The 18,014-nt window shown below is 42.8% G+C and overlaps 3 protein-coding genes across 5 annotated transcripts; 1 reads left to right on the top strand and 2 right to left on the bottom strand.

Moving 5' to 3' along the window:
* Window positions 1–46: 46 nt before the first annotated feature.
* rdh12 (retinol dehydrogenase 12) lies at window positions 47–5,327 on the bottom strand. 2 transcript variants are annotated; one of them, XM_053434015.1, is made up of 7 exons: window positions 5,166–5,327; window positions 4,525–4,643; window positions 3,856–4,011; window positions 3,635–3,739; window positions 3,009–3,218; window positions 2,207–2,396; window positions 47–1,391 (listed from the first exon to the last, which is right to left on the bottom strand). In XM_053434015.1, exons 1-7 carry the CDS (start codon window positions 5,237–5,239, stop codon window positions 1,289–1,291), a joined length of 957 nt encoding a protein of 318 aa, XP_053289990.1. In that variant the 5' UTR covers window positions 5,240–5,327; the 3' UTR covers window positions 47–1,288. The 2 variants fall into 2 exon arrangements, with proteins under 2 accessions (XP_053289990.1, XP_053289991.1); XM_053434016.1 differs by having other exon boundaries at window positions 4,525–4,640.
* Window positions 5,328–6,104: 777 nt separating this feature from the next.
* Window positions 6,105–9,530, top strand: vti1b (vesicle transport through interaction with t-SNAREs 1B). 2 transcript variants are annotated; one of them, XR_008340020.1, is made up of 7 exons: window positions 6,105–6,348; window positions 6,468–6,526; window positions 7,342–7,539; window positions 8,022–8,195; window positions 8,347–8,408; window positions 8,635–8,799; window positions 8,840–9,530. XR_008340020.1 is itself a non-coding variant. In XM_053434013.1 (6 exons), the coding sequence occupies exons 1-6, from the start codon at window positions 6,252–6,254 to the stop codon at window positions 8,726–8,728; spliced, it is 684 nt and encodes a 227-aa protein (XP_053289988.1). In that variant the 5' UTR covers window positions 6,105–6,251; the 3' UTR covers window positions 8,729–9,530. The 2 variants fall into 2 exon arrangements, 1 of the variants encoding a protein (XP_053289988.1); XM_053434013.1 differs by having other exon boundaries at window positions 8,635–9,530.
* Window positions 9,531–11,758: 2,228 nt separating this feature from the next.
* arg2 (arginase 2) lies at window positions 11,759–17,630 on the bottom strand. The gene is made up of 8 exons (XM_053434012.1): window positions 17,403–17,630; window positions 17,230–17,302; window positions 14,097–14,271; window positions 13,813–13,972; window positions 13,258–13,352; window positions 13,040–13,144; window positions 12,766–12,902; window positions 11,759–12,651 (listed from the first exon to the last, which is right to left on the bottom strand). The coding sequence occupies exons 1-8, from the start codon at window positions 17,514–17,516 to the stop codon at window positions 12,461–12,463; spliced, it is 1,050 nt and encodes a 349-aa protein (XP_053289987.1). The 5' UTR covers window positions 17,517–17,630; the 3' UTR covers window positions 11,759–12,460.
* Window positions 17,631–18,014: the final 384 nt, after the last annotated feature.

The following is an 18,014-nucleotide window of genomic DNA, read 5'->3' as shown; positions in this document are numbered from 1 at the left end:
CCTCTTTCCTGATAAAGATTTCAAAAGATTGACACAGAAGCCTCTATAGCAATATTCTGTTTATTTACATCAAATGTAAACATTCAACTCTTAACATGAATGTACGTGTAGTAAAAGGCATATTTCACTTGTATAAAACACAGAATGTAAACTCTTGGCAACCTTGTGTGTGAATGCTGAGAAGGAAACATGAGGAGGGGGGGGGGAATCTTTACAAATGCGAAACGGCTCCTCCGGGAATGTGCAGTTTTTGGCAATGACAATGGAAAAACAACTCTGTAAATATTGCAGTGTCATGATTCTAAATCTTAGTTAAAATAGAAAAAAAGCATTTTTTTTAACTACGATTATCACAAAATACATTTATTCAATTCAAGCGGTAATCATGGGTCAGACTGACGCTGACCCTCCAGTGGTTTACTAATTATATATTTTTTAAGTTGACCTGGAAACACCGTAAGAAACCCTGCAATTGTTTAGAAACGCTGGCACGAAAGTGAAGCAATTTAGCTGCAAATTCTGAACTCTTTCAAAACAAGATGCTGGTCTTGAACCCTGGCTTGACCCTTCACAGTAGCACACAAGCATTTACAACACGTCAAGTTGCTTCTTCTTTTTTTTTTTTTTTTGCCTGCACGGTCGTCGCGTTGTGTCACAAAAATATATCGGGGTCAACGCGTTATTCGTGATCACGTGACAGAACCGTCGAATGGTTTTGTACAGCATCAACATTTTCAAGTTTCATCGTATTGTAAATACTTAGTTATTTCACAAAACAAAGCAACTTACAGTAGCTCTTACAGTTTACCTGACTGCCTATTAGGTAAGAATCATCAAAGTTCAGAACATCAAAACCATAATTAAACAAATGAAATGACTGATGGCAGAAAGGATGAGAAGTCCTTCTTGAACTGAGGGCGGCTCCACATGTACACAGGTATTTAATAAAATGGGGGGGGGGGGGTTAATATATAAATCTATATCCCCATGAAAATGCAAAAAAACACGCGGTCCATATCGTACCAAACCAACAGGTGGCGCTATAACTGGAACTGTAAAGCCGTGTTGGCCAATCACAACACCGGGTTCCGGCAGGCGGACGACAATGACATCACAGTGAAAACTGAGTTACTGAACATCTTCGACCTGGGAGGAATTTTTAAAAAGGTTCAGTTTTCAGTGACCCTCAAACCTCAGTGAGAACCAAACACTCGATTTGAAAAAAAAAAGGAAAATACCCGTGTACGTGTGAACGAGGCCTCGAAAGAGACGAAGGGTCAAAGGTCAATCAGTCCCACTCGATGGCTAGAAGGTCACAGCTGACGTCCCACAGTCTCCTCGCCGTCTCCTCACTTCTTCCCTGTGGGGCGACGAAGGCCGGGGCGCAGTCGCTGAAAGGAAAGAGGGGGGGGGGGGGGGGTATTATGTAAAGGTTTATGATAATGTGAGTCATCCCCCGAGGAGCAGGGATCTAGTTTGTCTTTCACCTTATGTGTGGTGGCAAGAATAAAATGGGGGGGGGGGGCTTTAAAATGAGGAGATGGAAGGATCACTACTGATTCTCCAGTATCATCACCTCCATCTGTGGCAAATTATAATCAAGCCTAACTTCTATATTGACAATCATTTCCTGAATATACATTTTGTTTTTTTCGAAGTTTTAATTGAACCAGTTTATCTACTGGGGATTTATCATTTTATCACGACAGCAGGATGGTGATGCGTATCAGGTTATCAGTTAATTGATCCATGGATTAGCATTACATTTGGAACAGACATTCATTGTCCCCAGAGGATAATTCCTTATTAATATGGTGAGCTTAACTTTTTCCCCAGCAGCACAAAGACATTTTGGGGTTTTCAAGATAAACGTCCTGACAACTATTTGATGCATTGAGGTGAAATGTTGGAGCAGACCTCCATGTCGTCCAGATATCGTTAACATTTAGTACATTAATGTCTCAGATCTTTGCTGCAGACTCTGAAGTCGTTTTACCCCGATTAATTTGATTAATTGATTTATTTGTATCAATTAATTAATACATTTTATTTGGTTTACAAAGTACTTCACAGACATAAAACATCAAAGACACAGAGTAGCTAAGACATTTGTTTCAGTGCAATAAAGAAATGGAAACAATGAAATGAATGATGATTGGTATTTTTTAAAGATAACTGGCCTCTGATCTAACTGGTTGTCACCCACCTGAAGTGTTTCCCAGAGACAGAGTGCAGCTCCTCTGCCACAGCACAGTAGATGCTGGTCTGGGCTCCTTCCCGCGGGGTTTTTACAAACGTGGAGAAGAAGGTCATGAATATCGTCATGAGGGTGGAGTATCGGATCAGGTCGGAGTTCACCGTCCCCGGGTGGACTGAGTTCACGGTCACGTTGGTGTCTGGGGGTTGTAGGGACAATAATGACATTAGGGATCAAAACATCAAATAACGATAATCAGGCCAGTATATATATATATATATATATATTTTTTAAATGGCAAAGATTCCTCAGATGTTGTTGTCAAATCCTTGTGAAAAAGAATATTAAATTGAGGCTTGAAATTGAACAGTTTATCCTTAAACTTTACATAAATAACAGAAAACACATTTCTTTGACAAGATTTAACCAAACTGCTCTGGTCACAAAGAGATTTCGTTGGCTTCTCATCTGCAGTTTCATGATAAATAGTTAAAAGAGCTGTGAATAAAATGGTCTTTAAATTATTTATAAATTCACTTCTCACTGAATCCGGCACATTAGCTTCCAACATGCTCACAGGCACAGTTGACTTTCCCAGCGTAATTTAGAAATATTAATATTTCAGTATACTACCTGATCAAAGGATTAGTAAAGACCATTTGTTGTTGGTCTACATTTTGTTTATCTTTTCCCTCCTCTTCCTCATCATCAGACAAAGCATCACTAACCCTCAGCTACTACATTTGCCAGAGAAACAGCCCATCTGTGCGTTCTCCCATGTTTTTGTGTGTATGTGTGTGTGTTTGTGTACCTTTGAGTCTACGAGCCAACTCTCTGGTAAACATCACATTTGCCAGTTTGCTCTGGCAGTACGCTAATCCACTGTTGTAGCTGCCCTGGCTGTGAAGGTCGTGGAAGCGGACCCAGCCGAAGTTGTGTGCCAGAGAGGAGACCACGACGATCCGGGCCGGCGCGCTTCGCTTGAGGAGCCCGATCAGGAGGGACGTCAACAGGAAGTGACCTGTCCGAGGGGAGACAGACACACGCTGAGCCGGGTGGAGACTCACTATACTGAGCCAGGGCATTTATTAACTAACGGACAAAAGTTTTCTCAGGGTCCAAGACGATATCAACTTGTACTTTCTTGTCGAACACGGCATCAGACGTACGTGAGGGGAAATAACAGCAATGGAAATAAGATGAATTCATTGTATATGTTAATATCGAAGTCCTCTCGAGGTGGATCTGTTATTATTATGCACATGTTACAAAATAAAACTATCAACGACTGCGTTGCCTTTCCAGTTGTGCAATAAAAGTGCAGAATGATGTATTTCCATTGGATGAATCGGATCAATCAGTTTATCTGTGAGATTTTCAGTCCTGTTTAAGGTTTGAATGATTCTTGGGTTCCAGTAAACGTCCGTGAGTTCTTACCCAAGTGATTGACTCCGATGTGCATCTCAAAGCCATCAACGGTTTTGGTGTAAGGACACATCATCACCCCGGCGTTGTTGATGAGGATGTGAAGACGATTCACCTCTGAGTAAAGAGAACATCACACAAAAGAAACATGGCCACTGTTATACCTGTTAAATAACATCACTCTGGAGCTTTGTAGGAGGATGAGAGCATTACAGCCGCCTCTGTGTGGTCACCTCTGAGGAATTCCTGTGCGAAGGCCCGTATAGAGCAGGTATCGGCCAAATCCAGCTCTCGAACCTCCACATCTGCATCGGGGTTCGCAGCTCGGATGCTGGCCGCAGCCTCCTCGCCCTTTTCCACGTCTCGGCACGCCATGATCACCCGAGCCCCTGCCAGGTGAACAAATCATCATGTAAACTGGGAACCAGACAGAAACTACATTCACACCAGTCAGGAATGAAACCCGTGATATTTTTTTTAAAATCCGGATCAGGGGACGGATCCAGGAACTTGTTTATTGAACGTTGTGAGAAAAGACGTTTCACCACAGTTTTGTTGATTTCTGAGGTTCATTATTCATGGGTCTTGATGAATAGAATCATTCATAGTTAGAGGAATGGTTAATGTGTGTCATTTGGTGCATTAGGATTGAATTTAACGGTCTGGTTCTTTTGAATTTGTACTGTAAGAACTGGACAGTCCCGTGTAGGATTGTTCGGCCTTTTGCTGACATACTTGTCATGAATCCTGATTTAATAAGGTATGTATTCTTATAGCATCAGTATTTGTTAATCTCACAGCGTCCCCCTGTATGAGACCCCAGTTTGGTCTTGTCGGTGGTAATAAATTAGTGTTGTGTTGAATTTAAATCCTGTATTTGACGGTAGAATCCAAAAGGTCACCTCTCATCGCCAGATCCCGGGCGGTCTCCCTCCCAATGCCGGTGTTGGCTCCAGTGATGAGGGCTGTCTTCCCATCCAGACGAGCCGGGGACCTGCACACCCCTCCGGCTGCATAACTTCTGTGGATGCACATCACAGATTAACAACATGATCTCTGCCCTGCACCAGAGCAGACAGTCCCTCCCGCGGCCATAAACCCCTCTGTCCCCATTGGAGTTGGGACATATGGACACATGGCTCAATAATTCACAGAGAAACTTGGCTATGAGGCCACTGCCGAGCGTCAAACTGGTGCGGCCCTGGCCACCGAGCAGGGAGCCGCCGCAGCCAATGGGAAAGCACAGGAGCACACCTACTCCCCACACTGAGGCTCCTGATTGGCCCAATTCAGGTGGAAGACACCCGGTTCATCCGGCTGCAAAAAAACTCCCACAGCTCCCATCATCCTTTCTGTTGCATGGATTCTCTGCTCGGGACAACACATCAGCATCGAGTAGAGGATTTGGAAACAACCCTTAAATATGACATATGACTGAAATGCATAACGGAAACACATCCTTAGACATAACACCAGTGCAATGACCTGTCCTCTCAACCAAACCACCATCCAGCCCTGAGTGGGTTACGTGAGTGCTGCTCACCGTATGTGTGATGCGAACAACAGCACCAGCAACGTCACCGCTCCGAGTCCAGCGACTATCGCAAAAAACAACATGATGCAGCGGATCCTCTGCTCGTCGCTGGTTCTGAGGCTGAGAGAGAAGCTGCAGCTGAGGAGGAGGGAACAGCTGATGTCAAGGCAGAAAGAGGGGGGGGGGGCGGCGCATGCGCACATAGCGCCAGGTGCATCATGGGATTGTAGTTTTTACAGCCTGGGTAGACGCTAACACTGGTTTCATTCGTTTAAATTAGGATTACTAACTATTTAAATTGGCATGTTGTGTTGACTTTTATTGTGGCAACTTATGTTTGTGTTTTATCATATTACATGTTCTAGAATTAGAGGGAATTGCATAATTTTTTATGATAAAGAAGTTTTGTTTTGACATTTTGATACATTATATGTATCCAGTGGCTTAATCTGAAATGATGATACATATATACACAGAAATGTAACCATATCAATACCAACATGAGAAAAAAAAAAGCAATAATCACAATAAGCAAATATAAATATGCTAAATTTAAGGTTCATTACATCTCAATGGGAATACAGAATGCGTTTACATCCTATAATTTATAATTATAATCAATTTAATTCAAAATAGTAATAGAATATGTCATTAATTAGATTTCATTATAATAATTTCATTAATATTATAAAATCAATAAATAATATTAATAAAATTGTGTCACCTAGTTATGTTTAAAAACTACATTTCCACAAAGCACATGTCACCGCCTGTCTACTTGGCGCCTGATTAAAATGGTCATTGGGTGGTTTTTGAGTTTTTTTCTCTCAGATCTGTAGTTATTTTGTAAGTTGTGTAAGTTAAATCTTGTTTTATCATTTCTAAGTATTATTTTCACCGGGATATTATTAAAAACATTGTTATTATTGTGGATTTCTAATCAGGCGCCGGAGGCAGTCAGTCACGAGGTCCATCTTGCGGAAGAGTCGATGAGATCTGATTATTAGACCGACTCAGTGACGTGATCGTTATTTCGCGTTTTATTCTGACAGAAGTAAATAAAATCCGACCAAACGTCGACCAGTCGATTCAAAGATGTCGTCGGAGGAGTTCGAGAAGTTGCACGAGATCTTCAGCTCGATGTTCGAGGAGCTGAAGCTGATTCCAGACCGAGCTGCGAGGAGCCAGGGAGGTAAACACACTGCTCATGTTGACGTCAGCTAACAAGCTAACTTACAAACTAACCAGCTAACTAGCTAACTAACCAACAACACAACCAGTTCTCCTGATGATGAGTTATTGTTTCCGCAGAGGAGAGGAAGAGGTTGGTGAGAACCTTCGATGAGAGACATGGGGAAGCTGAGGAAGTGGTGAGCTGCTCGCACCTTGTTTATTCTTCTGGACGTCAGATTTCACTTTCTTAATTCTAGTGTTGTTTGTTATTGATGCACTTGTTTAGTTTTTAAAACCTTCCCTCAGTTTGTGATTTAAAAAAAACACTGCGATTAGAGTTGACACAGATGAGCTGGAACTTTATGGATCATCACAAAATAACTTTATTGATCATCAACAATCTGTAAAAACCTTCTACTCTCTCTCTCACACACACACACAACATCAACAATAACAACAACAACAACAACAAGAACAGCAACGGTGTAATATATAGTATTCTGCCCTCAGTGTAAGGGAGTCAAATATTTCCTCTATTCATATATCGCGGAGTAAAACATAAAATGATTCACAAAATGTCGTTATCGAATCTCACTGCAAAGGAAATGTAACTGAGACTTGCTATTTTACAGTTTAATCAATCTACTATATTTATATTTAAAAAAAGGTAAATTAAATATATACATATTAGGCTTATATTAAGATATTTATTAAATGAAACATGCACATACATTTGCATCTTTTCGGTTTTGTTCATTGTGTATAGTAAACATTTTCATAATTTTTTTAATACATATTCATTTAATCCTTGTATTTAGTATTCTTATTTAATTATTGTGTATTTAATTTGTTATTTCACATTTTTTTCTTTTTTATTATCAACCACTTTGTTTACCTGCTTTATTGTTGCTGCTGTGGAGCTTCAGGCCAAATAGTCTTCACACGTAATACTTTGAGAACCAGTGTGATGACGACCATAACGGAGAAAGGACCTGTTCCTATCTGTCTGCAGTTACAAGGAATGGAGGAGGAGCTGCGCGGCGCCCCGTCTTCTTATCGAAATGGAATGTCTACGAAGCTGCGCCTGTACCGCCGGGATCTGGGCAAACTGCAGAGGGACATGAAGAACTCGGCTCCCGGGTTCGGCTCCTCGCCCCAGCCGGTGGGAGGAAGTCATCACGGCATCTACTCATCAGAGAATCAGCAGAGTGTGAGTGGGAGGCTGTTTGAGCATTTCACCACGAGAGGGACAGACCCAGCTTCCTCCTGTAGCTCTGCTTTGCCTCCTTGATCTTGATTTCTTCGGTTCCTCTGAATAGGTCCTTTCTTCCTCCCTGTTGTTGTCCTCTGAAAGTCCTCTTCTTCTCAAGGGTTCAGGATTCGGTGAGGAGGCCTTGATGTCTTTTGTTACCCATGTAACAATAGACATCAGAGCCTCCTCACCGAAGTTAAAACGTGTTTACAAACAGAAATGTGGAGGTTCGAGAGCTGGATTTGGCAGATACCTGCTCTGTACGTGACAAGAGAATGAGAAAGTTTGCCCACAAAGATGAACATTTGACTCTGGAATAACTGAATATATAAACTCGTTGATATCGAAGGGAGTGAACCTTTATTTCCTCCTGTAACTATGTTTAGTCCATCATCATTAATCCTGTTTTGCTCTGTCCCTTCTCCCCACACTGAATGCAGACTCACCTGCAGTCCCAGAGAACCTTGCTCCTCCAGGGCACAGAGTGTCTGAACAACGCCAGTCAGAGCATCGAGCGCAGCCAACGCATCGCTGCAGAGACGGAGCACATCGGTACCGACATCATCGAGGAGCTGGGGGAGCAGCGGGAGCAGCTGGACCGCACCAGGAGCAGAGTGAGAATCAGCACCTGATTAATGCCTATTGGATATGTCCAGTTAAAATGCTTTTTGGTTGATATAGTTTAGTCTAGTTGTGGTCAGTCTTAAGGAAGCAGTTCAATTTGATGTAATCTGTTTTTTAAATCTCTTCTGTCTTCTTGTGTAGTTGGTGACCACTGGAGAGAACCTCAGTCGAAGTCGAAAGATCCTTCGTGCCATGTCTCGGCGGTGAGTGTTTTCCTAGAGGAGGTTATACATTTAATTTATCCTATTACGCTCAATTTGATCAAATGATGCTCAACTTATAAACAAGTAAAATCAAGATTCTTCTCTTCAGTCAATACACAAATTGAGCTCATTAATTAATTTCTGACCACAGAGATGATATTAGTTTCAATAAACTCATTAAATAAAATCTTCCTTGTGAATGTTTAATTTTCTTTGTGTCTTGTAGGCTGATGACAAACAAGTTGCTGTTAAGTGTTATCATTTTAATGGAGCTGGCGATCCTGGGCGCTGTGATCTACCTGAAGTTCTTCCGAAAATAAAGGTCCCCACCTCAGGAGAGTCTCAAGCTCCTGATCCAAGAGCAAAACCCGGTTCTCTGCATCTGTCTCCACCAACTGTCCGGTAGCAATAATGCTGTTCTGCTGTCTCCAGCCAACTGTTTCATATTAGTGCAAAGAAGGACTATAAGAAGCCTCAGGGTCGAACTGAAGCTTCACTGAGAGGAGAGTTTGCCCCCGAGCAGGTGGAGTTTGTTCAACGGGAAAAACAAACCTGTTAATGGGACCAAACCTACAGGACAAACTGTGAACTGAAATTTGAACTGTTTTCTCAGACTCTTAATGCCAATGATGCCCCGTGGGACTGTGCTCTGACTGCTGCAGATTCCAGAGAAGATCCTGCAGGAGTCAGAGTTTGGTTAAATTACTGCATCATGTAAAGATTCTGTGGTTTGGTGACATTGCTCATGAAATGACAGACGTTTGCATATCAGCTCTGTGAGTTTTTAAAAAAGTATCTTATATATACATTTCTGTTAGTGTTCTACATTATTGTATTGTTTATTATGTTTATGAATCTAAACGACAGTATGTTGATGAATGGCACCAGTCGAGTGTATTTTCCTAGAATCTTCATGCTCAGTATCCAGATAGTTATTTGGAGCTCATTTTCTCAATTCTCTGATTTGAGAAGAAAGTGTGTCAGAAGTATGAATGTGTAAAAAATGTCTTAACAGTTAATGATGTTGTCTAATCGCTGTATAACACAAAAATCTCTTGTCAGAACAGAGCGTCTTTGTTCTTTATTTGACAGTCAACACATTAAAGCTAATGTTTAACCTCATCGTGCATCGTATCTGGTATTTCCAGGGAATGCAGCCAAGCGAGCCAAAGCTTTGAAATAACATCCGCTGTGGAGCTGACGTCACAGACGAGGATGATCTCCAGGCTGAAGCCGCGGCCCAGGGTTAGGGTTAGTGCTGGGTAAACAGCATCTGCTACTATGGAATTAATTCCCAAATAATAGGTGATAAGGTTATTTTTAGTGATATGTTCTTGAAGTGTCACATCTGCCACAGTGTTGTTGTTCTGCGTTAGAGATCATGCCGTACTGCAGTGGCCTGGTTGTGTGGATGAGGTGGAGGAGGAGGGGGGGGGGGGGGGGGGGCAGTTACTCATTTATTTAGCTTGTTTCTTAAACACCAGCACACCTGTTTTTCCTGTCCTTAAGTTCCTTTCTTTTGTACAATGAATTACTTTTTAATAGTGCAAGCTATCATTATGATTAAGAACCTGAAGTTCAATTAATGGATCCGCCTGTTTATCTGGATTCTCTCCAATTGCTTTGTTTGGTTCTTGCCCCGCCCCTCCACAAGTTGTCCCGTGTGTTGATGCAGAACGATTCAGTTGAGTAATCTTACATAACCTTGGCGGAGGTATCAATGTGACTCATAACACAGTATCTAGTCCCAACATTGGCCCTGTAGTAGTGGCCTTGGCGTCAGCGTTAGTCAGCCCAAACTGAAATAACTCAGTGAGTCATGGTCGTTAGGGGATGAATCCAAAGCTCTCAGATGAACCTTACACGGGATGAGGCAAAAACTACTGTAACAAATATTCCCTTTGGCTTCAGTGGAGGATATTTTGCATTTGTTTAATGGGAGTGAGCTAACTTTGAGAAGGTGAGCCTTGGTGGAGGTATCTGATCTCAGAGTGCTCTTCTAGTCAGATTGAAGAATTCACTCGTGACTTATATCTTAAAACTCTTGCTTGATATTTCCCAGAGGATAAAAACGAGTTTTGATGTTGGCGATTTGTCATCATCACTTAAAAGTGTTGTCCTTCCAACACTTGTTTATGATAAACACTTGTAGAACTACTAATATTACTGTCACATCCCCAGTTTACTCTGTTCCTTTAACTCAGCTTTACTTTTACTGCAAATATTAACTTGTTAAGTAACATGGTCCACGCTAAAGGCTGTTGACCCACAAACAGTGTGTGGGCTCACAAACTGTTAGGCCTGTAGGTCTTTTCAAGTCTTGTTCAAATAGTTATGTTCTTATGTAGAAGCAGTGTTAATTTCGTTGACGAAGACTATGACGAAATATATTCGTTAACGACCTTTTTTCCATGACGAAGACGAGACGAAGACGTAACGAAAACGAATCTTTGAAAATAAAAACTATGACGAAATCTATTTTAATTTTCGTTGACGAGACGAGACGAGACGAAAATGTTGGTGGTTGACTAAGTCACAATCATTTTTAAAACATCATCGTATCAGGCCGTCATGAAGTATCAGGAGCGGTCGAGTGACTGTGTCTGTGTGTGTCTGTGTATGTGTGTGTGTGCGCCCCAGATAGCGCTCCGGTCCGTAGCTCCGCCCCCCGCCTCGCGCACTCGCTCAGGGAGACACAGTGAAAGCAGAGCGCGTTCTCGTGGAGCAGCCTCTCAGTGACCGACTGCTTCTTAACTATGAAAACAGTGAAAACCAGAGTTTCTCTGGTCTCAGCTGCTCAGAGATCAGCCCCTCAGCTTCTTGATCAGAGCAGAAGCTGCAGTTGGTTTGTACAGAGCTGAAGTTTCTGTGTCCGGCTCCAGTCTGACCTGCTCTCCCTATTTGTTTTCACATTTAAAATTAAATATATATTTTTAAGCTATTAGGCTGCAGCTATATGTTTTTATAGAAAAGGAGTTTAATGTGGCTATTAAATGTGACTAAAACTAGACTAAAATGGAATTAGTTTTCGTCGACTAAAACTAGACTAAAATGGAATTTGTTTTCGTCGACTAAAACTAGACTAAAATGGAATTAGTTTTCGTCGACTAAAACTAGACTAAAATGGAATTTGTTTTCGTCGACTAAAACTAGACTAAAACTAAGAAGGATTAAAATGACTAAAAGGTGACTAAAATTAATATGCATTTTTGTCAAAAGACTAAGACTAAGACTAAATCAAAAATAGCTGCCAAAATTAACACTGTGTAGAAGTTAAAACATTTAAGTTTGACTTGATTCCTTAATAAAGTAAAAGGAGGGAGTCAATAATACAACTATACACATGAACAAAAAATGTCAGCACATTTATGGGAGACCAAAATATAAACTCTGTTACAAGGACAAGTCATTCAGTGTCCTCATCACGTCAAACATCGGTCACTCACCTCATTTGTGAGCAAAAACTGATTAATCATCAGTTCATACTTATACACACAGTAAGTCTAGTACATGTTCTGTACTAGCAGGTTCAATGTGTAATACAAAAACTCTAAAGGAAATACAGTAACCACACCTGGTCCAAAAGTGCAAACACATCATTACTAGTTTTTTACTAAGTGGCACAGACTCAGTTTTCAGAATCCATGCTGTGGACTTCAAACTACGTCTTGATTCATCATACCTCTGAGGCAGGTTCATTAACTTGTAAACCAAACACATCATAAATATGTGGCAACTGTGTCCTCAAATACTTAACTTATTACTGTACATACAAAATAAGTTAGCATTGCTGTTAAAGTGAGTAGTCTTCCCATCAATAAGAGTAGTGGTTTCTAAATGAACTAAGGTAATAATCTATGGAAACGTCTCTCACAGGTTTCATAAATCCAGACGTAATTAGTTGTTTTTTTTAAAACACGACAATAAACAGCAAAGAGATGGGAACAAAAATATTTGAGCTACTGTTAGAATCAGTCTTTTCAGTCCTGAATTAAAACTGGCGGAATGCTCAGGGATGTCGTTGATACAGTCCATAGCTTCACTCCACGCCCTCAGAGGCGGAGCTGCTCTGTGTCGTCCTTCGCAGACGGAATCTCGTCGATGGACACGTGAGCCCCTTCTCTCGTCTGTCCAAGAGACGACGCGATGACGTTGACCGCTAAAGAGGCGGTGGCCTCCACGGCTTCCCGGTTGGCCCCTAGCACTGGGTTCACCTCGACCAGGTCCATGGCCGACAGCAGGCCTGCACAGCAAGATAGTCACAAGTTAGAAACTACGACCAATGGAAGTGTTTTATTGACTTGTATCTGTCTCTTTAAGCTGTTGCAGACATGCGTGTATTTGTCTTTTTGTGTACCCGTGTTATGGATTTCCTCTGTGATGTACATTCCCTCCCTGTAGGTCAGACCTCCATTCACTGGCGTTCCTGTAGCGGGGGCGAGAGACGGGTCGAAGGCGTCGATGTCAAAGCTCAAGTGGATCGGTCGCTGTTTTCTGTTCCAGAAGGTGTGAAAGAGAAAAGTTTGAATTGACAGTTCAGACATGGAAAAACTTGACTTGATCACATACACAGTAAAGTACATTAAACCTGATTTAAACAGTTGTGGAATATCGTCATCACTTGAACATACCTTGCCATAAGATGATCAAAAGTCATCTCCATAACCCTTTGGATGCCCATTCTGTCGATATCCCTCATGGTGAAGTACTGGATACCCAGGTCCTTCAGGATGTTGCTGCAATTAAAACAATTCAATTAAAAAAACTGAAGTTAAAACTACTCTCCCAGTGCTAAAGATAGGGAGGTTCACATCAGCCAGACACAGTATCAGTGCTGGTGTCAACTTACCGCTCGCCGGGGTCCACGTCCCGCAGACCGATGTAGACCAGGTCCCTCGAGGACAGGAACGGCTTCATCCAAGAGAACCCTGGGATAGCTGGTATCTGTGGTGGATGGAAGAATAAAGTTTAATATCGAATTTATGCAAATATGGGGAATCATATTATCCTCTACCATCGGGTGATATCTAGATTGTTTATAATGTTGGCCCATATATTTTTCATATGTCAAAAGTATTTTAAAAGACAACAGAAACATTCAAATTGAAAGGATGATATGCTTTTTTATGAAATGATAGTTAATAGATAGGAAAAAGGGAGACGATAGCACCGTATACTGTTGCTGGGACCTTGTGCATTTGAATTTCTTTATGAGTGTGTCCAAAAGTATCTCGCTTTTTAAAATGTGTATAAACTGTTTCTGCTTCCAGAAGGTTAAATATTTGAAAACATGTTTGAATAGGTAAATTTGACTTTTGTTTGAAGAAAGGTAGACTCAAAGCAGCCGGGGGGGGGGGTCAATGTGTTCAAGAGCATTTACATTTAGCTGAAGGCTTCTCCTCACCTTGTCTGTTAGTTCTTTGAGCATGAAGGACACAGGCTGGCCATGCAGGTTTCCGGATGGAGAGGTCATGGGTGTGTTTATATCAGCGTGGGCATCGACCCAGATGAGACACAGGTCGGGACACTGCTGGGCATGACCGCTCACTGACCCGATAGCCAGGCTGTGAGGAGCAGAGGACAGTCTTTTACACATCTGCTGTTTTATCAGTCAAATACAGAGCCTGAGAGTCTTTGCAGGTTGGGTCGTGGTTTTAATTTTAGATCCCATATTCTGAGCTCATTTACCTGTGATCACCTCCGAGCATGACGAGGGTGTGGCCCGCCCCGACGGCTCTGCTCGCTGCTCCAGACAGCATCTTATTGGCTGCACCCACAGAACGAGGGAACTTCACGTCCATGTAGGGCTCATCCTTCTCCAGGTGTTGGAAGCTGAGGTCTCCAAAGTCATGGACAGAATAATCTGAGGAGCCGACAACAAGCTGCCGTTAGATGGAGACACTTTGTGCAGGGTCACTCTTTCGATGCAGTGAGTCAGCAGGTGCTCAGCATGTCACCCTGGGACATGGAAGCAACCCGGCATCTGATGCTTCTTGACAATCACTCTAATCCTCAGGACACATCCCTGGGGTCTGATTTGAAAGAATAATTTGTACTCTGACGACTGCAGGTGTAGGATGAAACCTATGGTTTATATCACATAACTCCACATGCAACTGTCTGAACTTGCACTCCGGTGAGGCCGACTCATGACCGAGCACTTTCCATTTGCCCCGTTTCCCTCAGCGCAGTTCACCTCTTGCATTGGCTGTTGCAGAATTTAAAGACGAGTCCTGGTTGGGGGGGGATTGCGGCTGTGAAGTAAACAAGTGATGTGATCCACCATATTGAGGGTTCATCTGGCAATGTGAGCTTTGATGGCGGTGTTGCGTTACTCTGCTGATCCAAGGGGAACCAATGAGGTTCATTGCCATTCGTAGACAGGACAGGAATAGCCCTCGTCTTCTCGCAATCTTCAACATCTATTGCATGATAATTCAAAAAAACTGTTAAAGCAGTTACTGTCAGAGTTAATGACTGCTGTGTTCACTGTAGTTACATCCCAGTGAGTGTTGGTTTAACTATTATGAATGTTTCATTCAAACTGAAACCAACCATGACGGTGTGAACACTTCTAGACGACGTGGTATGTAGTTCACTTTGGGTTTGGTTCAGAAGACTAGTTAGAAAATTAATAGCACTTTTAATTTTGAAGTAATATTGAATTTCAGTTATGTTACTATTTTGTAATATAGCTTAATGTTTCAAAAAGCAAGGGGGTCATTGCCATCGTTATAATTATCCCTATAATAAATCAGGGGCGACCTGATGGTTAAATGGTTCGAACACATCCCTGGTTTGACCCCTGGCCAGTTGGACCATTTCCCTCATTTCCTCACGTTTCCACTCTCCCTGACCACACTGAGTGTTAATAATGACACGGCAGATTTGTGTATTTTTGATTTAGTATCGCCATGAAGCTTCGGCAAATAATTTAAACTCAAAATAAGTTTGAAAGCACATTACTCATGGATCTTTCAAAAGAAGCACCCATCTGCCCTTAACCCGTCTATAAGATTACAAATGTGTTTCATTTCTTTAATGTGTTCTAAACCAAGATTTAACAACAAGGTTTGAATCTTAAACATATCAAATGATGTTATCTTATGTAAACTGCAGTGAAATATCTATACATCTGTAATAACTGCATGCAGTTGTGACAGTGTCAGTTCCGGATGTTGATGTACCAACTGTGGAATGTATGATGGGTTGGGGGGGGCTGGTTGCACAACAGCTTGTGTTTACAGCTGATAACAGATTACCTGGCACATTCTCTGCCTCTCTGGGTCTGTTTAATTGGCTCCAACAGCTACCAATGGCCTTAACTGTCACACACCTGAATTATCCATGGCATGGTCACACAGCTCATGTCACTAACAACCACTGATCTCTCTCTGTTAGAGTCACATGGGAACTAAGAGTCCGTGGGACTCTGTGTTCATGTGAACTGTGGTATCATGATAGTAGGCTAATATCTGTGGTGCATTTATAGCAACATTATCATATGTATGGGATCCCGGTTCAAATAATCTGCAGTCAACACAGTCTTGAAAGCTTTGGAATAACACTGTTTTTTTAAATGATGATAGAAAGTCCGGTTTAACTGGTTTGAACAGATGTTTGTTTATGATATTTTCTTGTATCTGTTATTCTCGTTTTTTTCTTTTTCAGTGTCGTATGATTCTGATATGCTATGCAACACACTTTGCAACCTGAGTGATATAACACAGTTTTATTATAATTATCTGAACGAGTAAAAACAGAATAACGTGTCATGTAATTACTGCACATTATAAAGCAGATCAGGAGATGAAGCCCTGTGGACTTGGACTGAATGTATTTAGTGAGTGCTATGGCAGCGTATTAATCTGCAGCGTCCTTGGTGCCCATAGAGGACTTAACTGTGTCTAGACCACAAATAGACTTTAAGCACCTCAGGCCTGACGTGATAGTGACCTGATCATTCTCACTGGTATATTTAAATCCCCCCCCTACAGCATAACTCCTGTCCTAGCTGTGGGACCTTTCTTATTCCAAGCACAATGCGAACTCGGTGACCTAACCTCGCTGGAATAAAGGGAGGATTCTTTCCGCTCGAGGCGTCCTCTTACATCTGCACAGCAGCAGCAGCAGCTCTTCCCCTTTTGTCCGCAGAACAATAACGCAACGATAAAGAAAAAGGGGTGGAGTGTGGGTACAGTGCAGATGAATGAGTCTGCGGTGACGCCAGTGGAAACAACCCTCCTCCCAGAGCACGTTGAGCTGGGAACCAGTGACTAACCCAGACATGTGGCACCACGAACAACGTGAGTTAACAAATCACCATGAGTTCTGCCACAGTGTCGTCTGGTAATAGGTCGTGTGAACCTTGTTTCCACCTGTGTCGAAAGACCGGAGTCTCTTTCGGTCTGTGCTCAACCATTTCTTCACCGTTATCACATTTCAACCGGGATTTCCATCATTATGTAATTTCACTGATGGAATTCGTGCACTGCGCCTGTTTGGCGTTTAATCTGGTGTCACACTACTTTGAAACGTTCACAGGGAATCCAAACCGGATGATGGTGATTCTGCCTATTAAAACTATGTCTTTAACAGAGGTAAGTACAAAATACTTAAACAACCAAAACGTAAAGATGATTTGGATTCAGCCTATTTAAACTATGTTTTTAGCACTGGTAAGCACAGTATATTTAAGGAACCGGTCCCGGTTCTCACGTCAGGTGTCTCCCGGTGATCTGAAGTCCTGACCGGAGAACCGGAGGCTCTGGATAACAGCCTCGGTTACATAACGCGGCGGAGCCCCCTTCCCCTCACCTACCCAGCCCGGACAGCCTCTCGATGAGCCCCGCTTCTCGGATCACTTTGGGTCCGTGCTCCACTCCTCCCCTTTTCTGTCGGACACAAAACAACCCACGAGGAAGCTGAGCGACCGATTAACGGTTTAATAAGAAGAAAAAAATCAACCGAAACTTCTCACCGAGCCTCTCTTACCTGTCCTCTCGAAAACGGGGCCCCGAGCACCGCCACGGACTGAGCCCGGCTCTGTGTGCGGCAGTGGCCGAGTTGAGTCCTGAGAAATCGGTGTACATGTCCCCTGAAAGCCATCTTCCTCCGCGGGATGTGACGAGCGAAAAACACGCAGCCTCCAGACAGCGTAGCGGAAAGAGTCTGATGAAAGCGCGCCGGGATGTGGCGCTCTGTGTCGGATGCTGGGGGCCGGGTCTTAAGCCTCCACCGCCCGCTGAATATTCATGAGCTGCCGGGGCGGAGGGGCGGAGGGGCGGAGGGCCGGGTCACCGCTACCGGGAGTCACAGCCGGGGTTCTCCCGCACCTACCGCAACTTTATCACGCACACTGCGCTGAAGTAATCCGCCGCGATGCGAGTTTTTACCGCGTTTTTCAACTAGAACGTCCTTTTCCTCATTTAGCTGTGACGTCATAGCACACGACACACCTTCGCGCCGGCCAATGGGAGGCGGCGCAGGAAGTGGGTTCGTCCGGTGGGCGTGGCCTGCGCGGGAAGGTCGTTTCCCCGTGTGTTTATTTTTTTTACCGCAGAGTCTCGTCGAGGTGGAAATTTCCACAGACGCAGTGGAGCGGGG

Source organism: Pleuronectes platessa, chromosome 11 (genome assembly GCF_947347685.1).
Source record: "Pleuronectes platessa chromosome 11, fPlePla1.1, whole genome shotgun sequence".
NCBI classification, from domain to species: domain Eukaryota; kingdom Metazoa; phylum Chordata; class Actinopteri; order Pleuronectiformes; family Pleuronectidae; genus Pleuronectes; species Pleuronectes platessa.
This window is presented reverse-complemented; position numbering and strand designations above follow the sequence as displayed.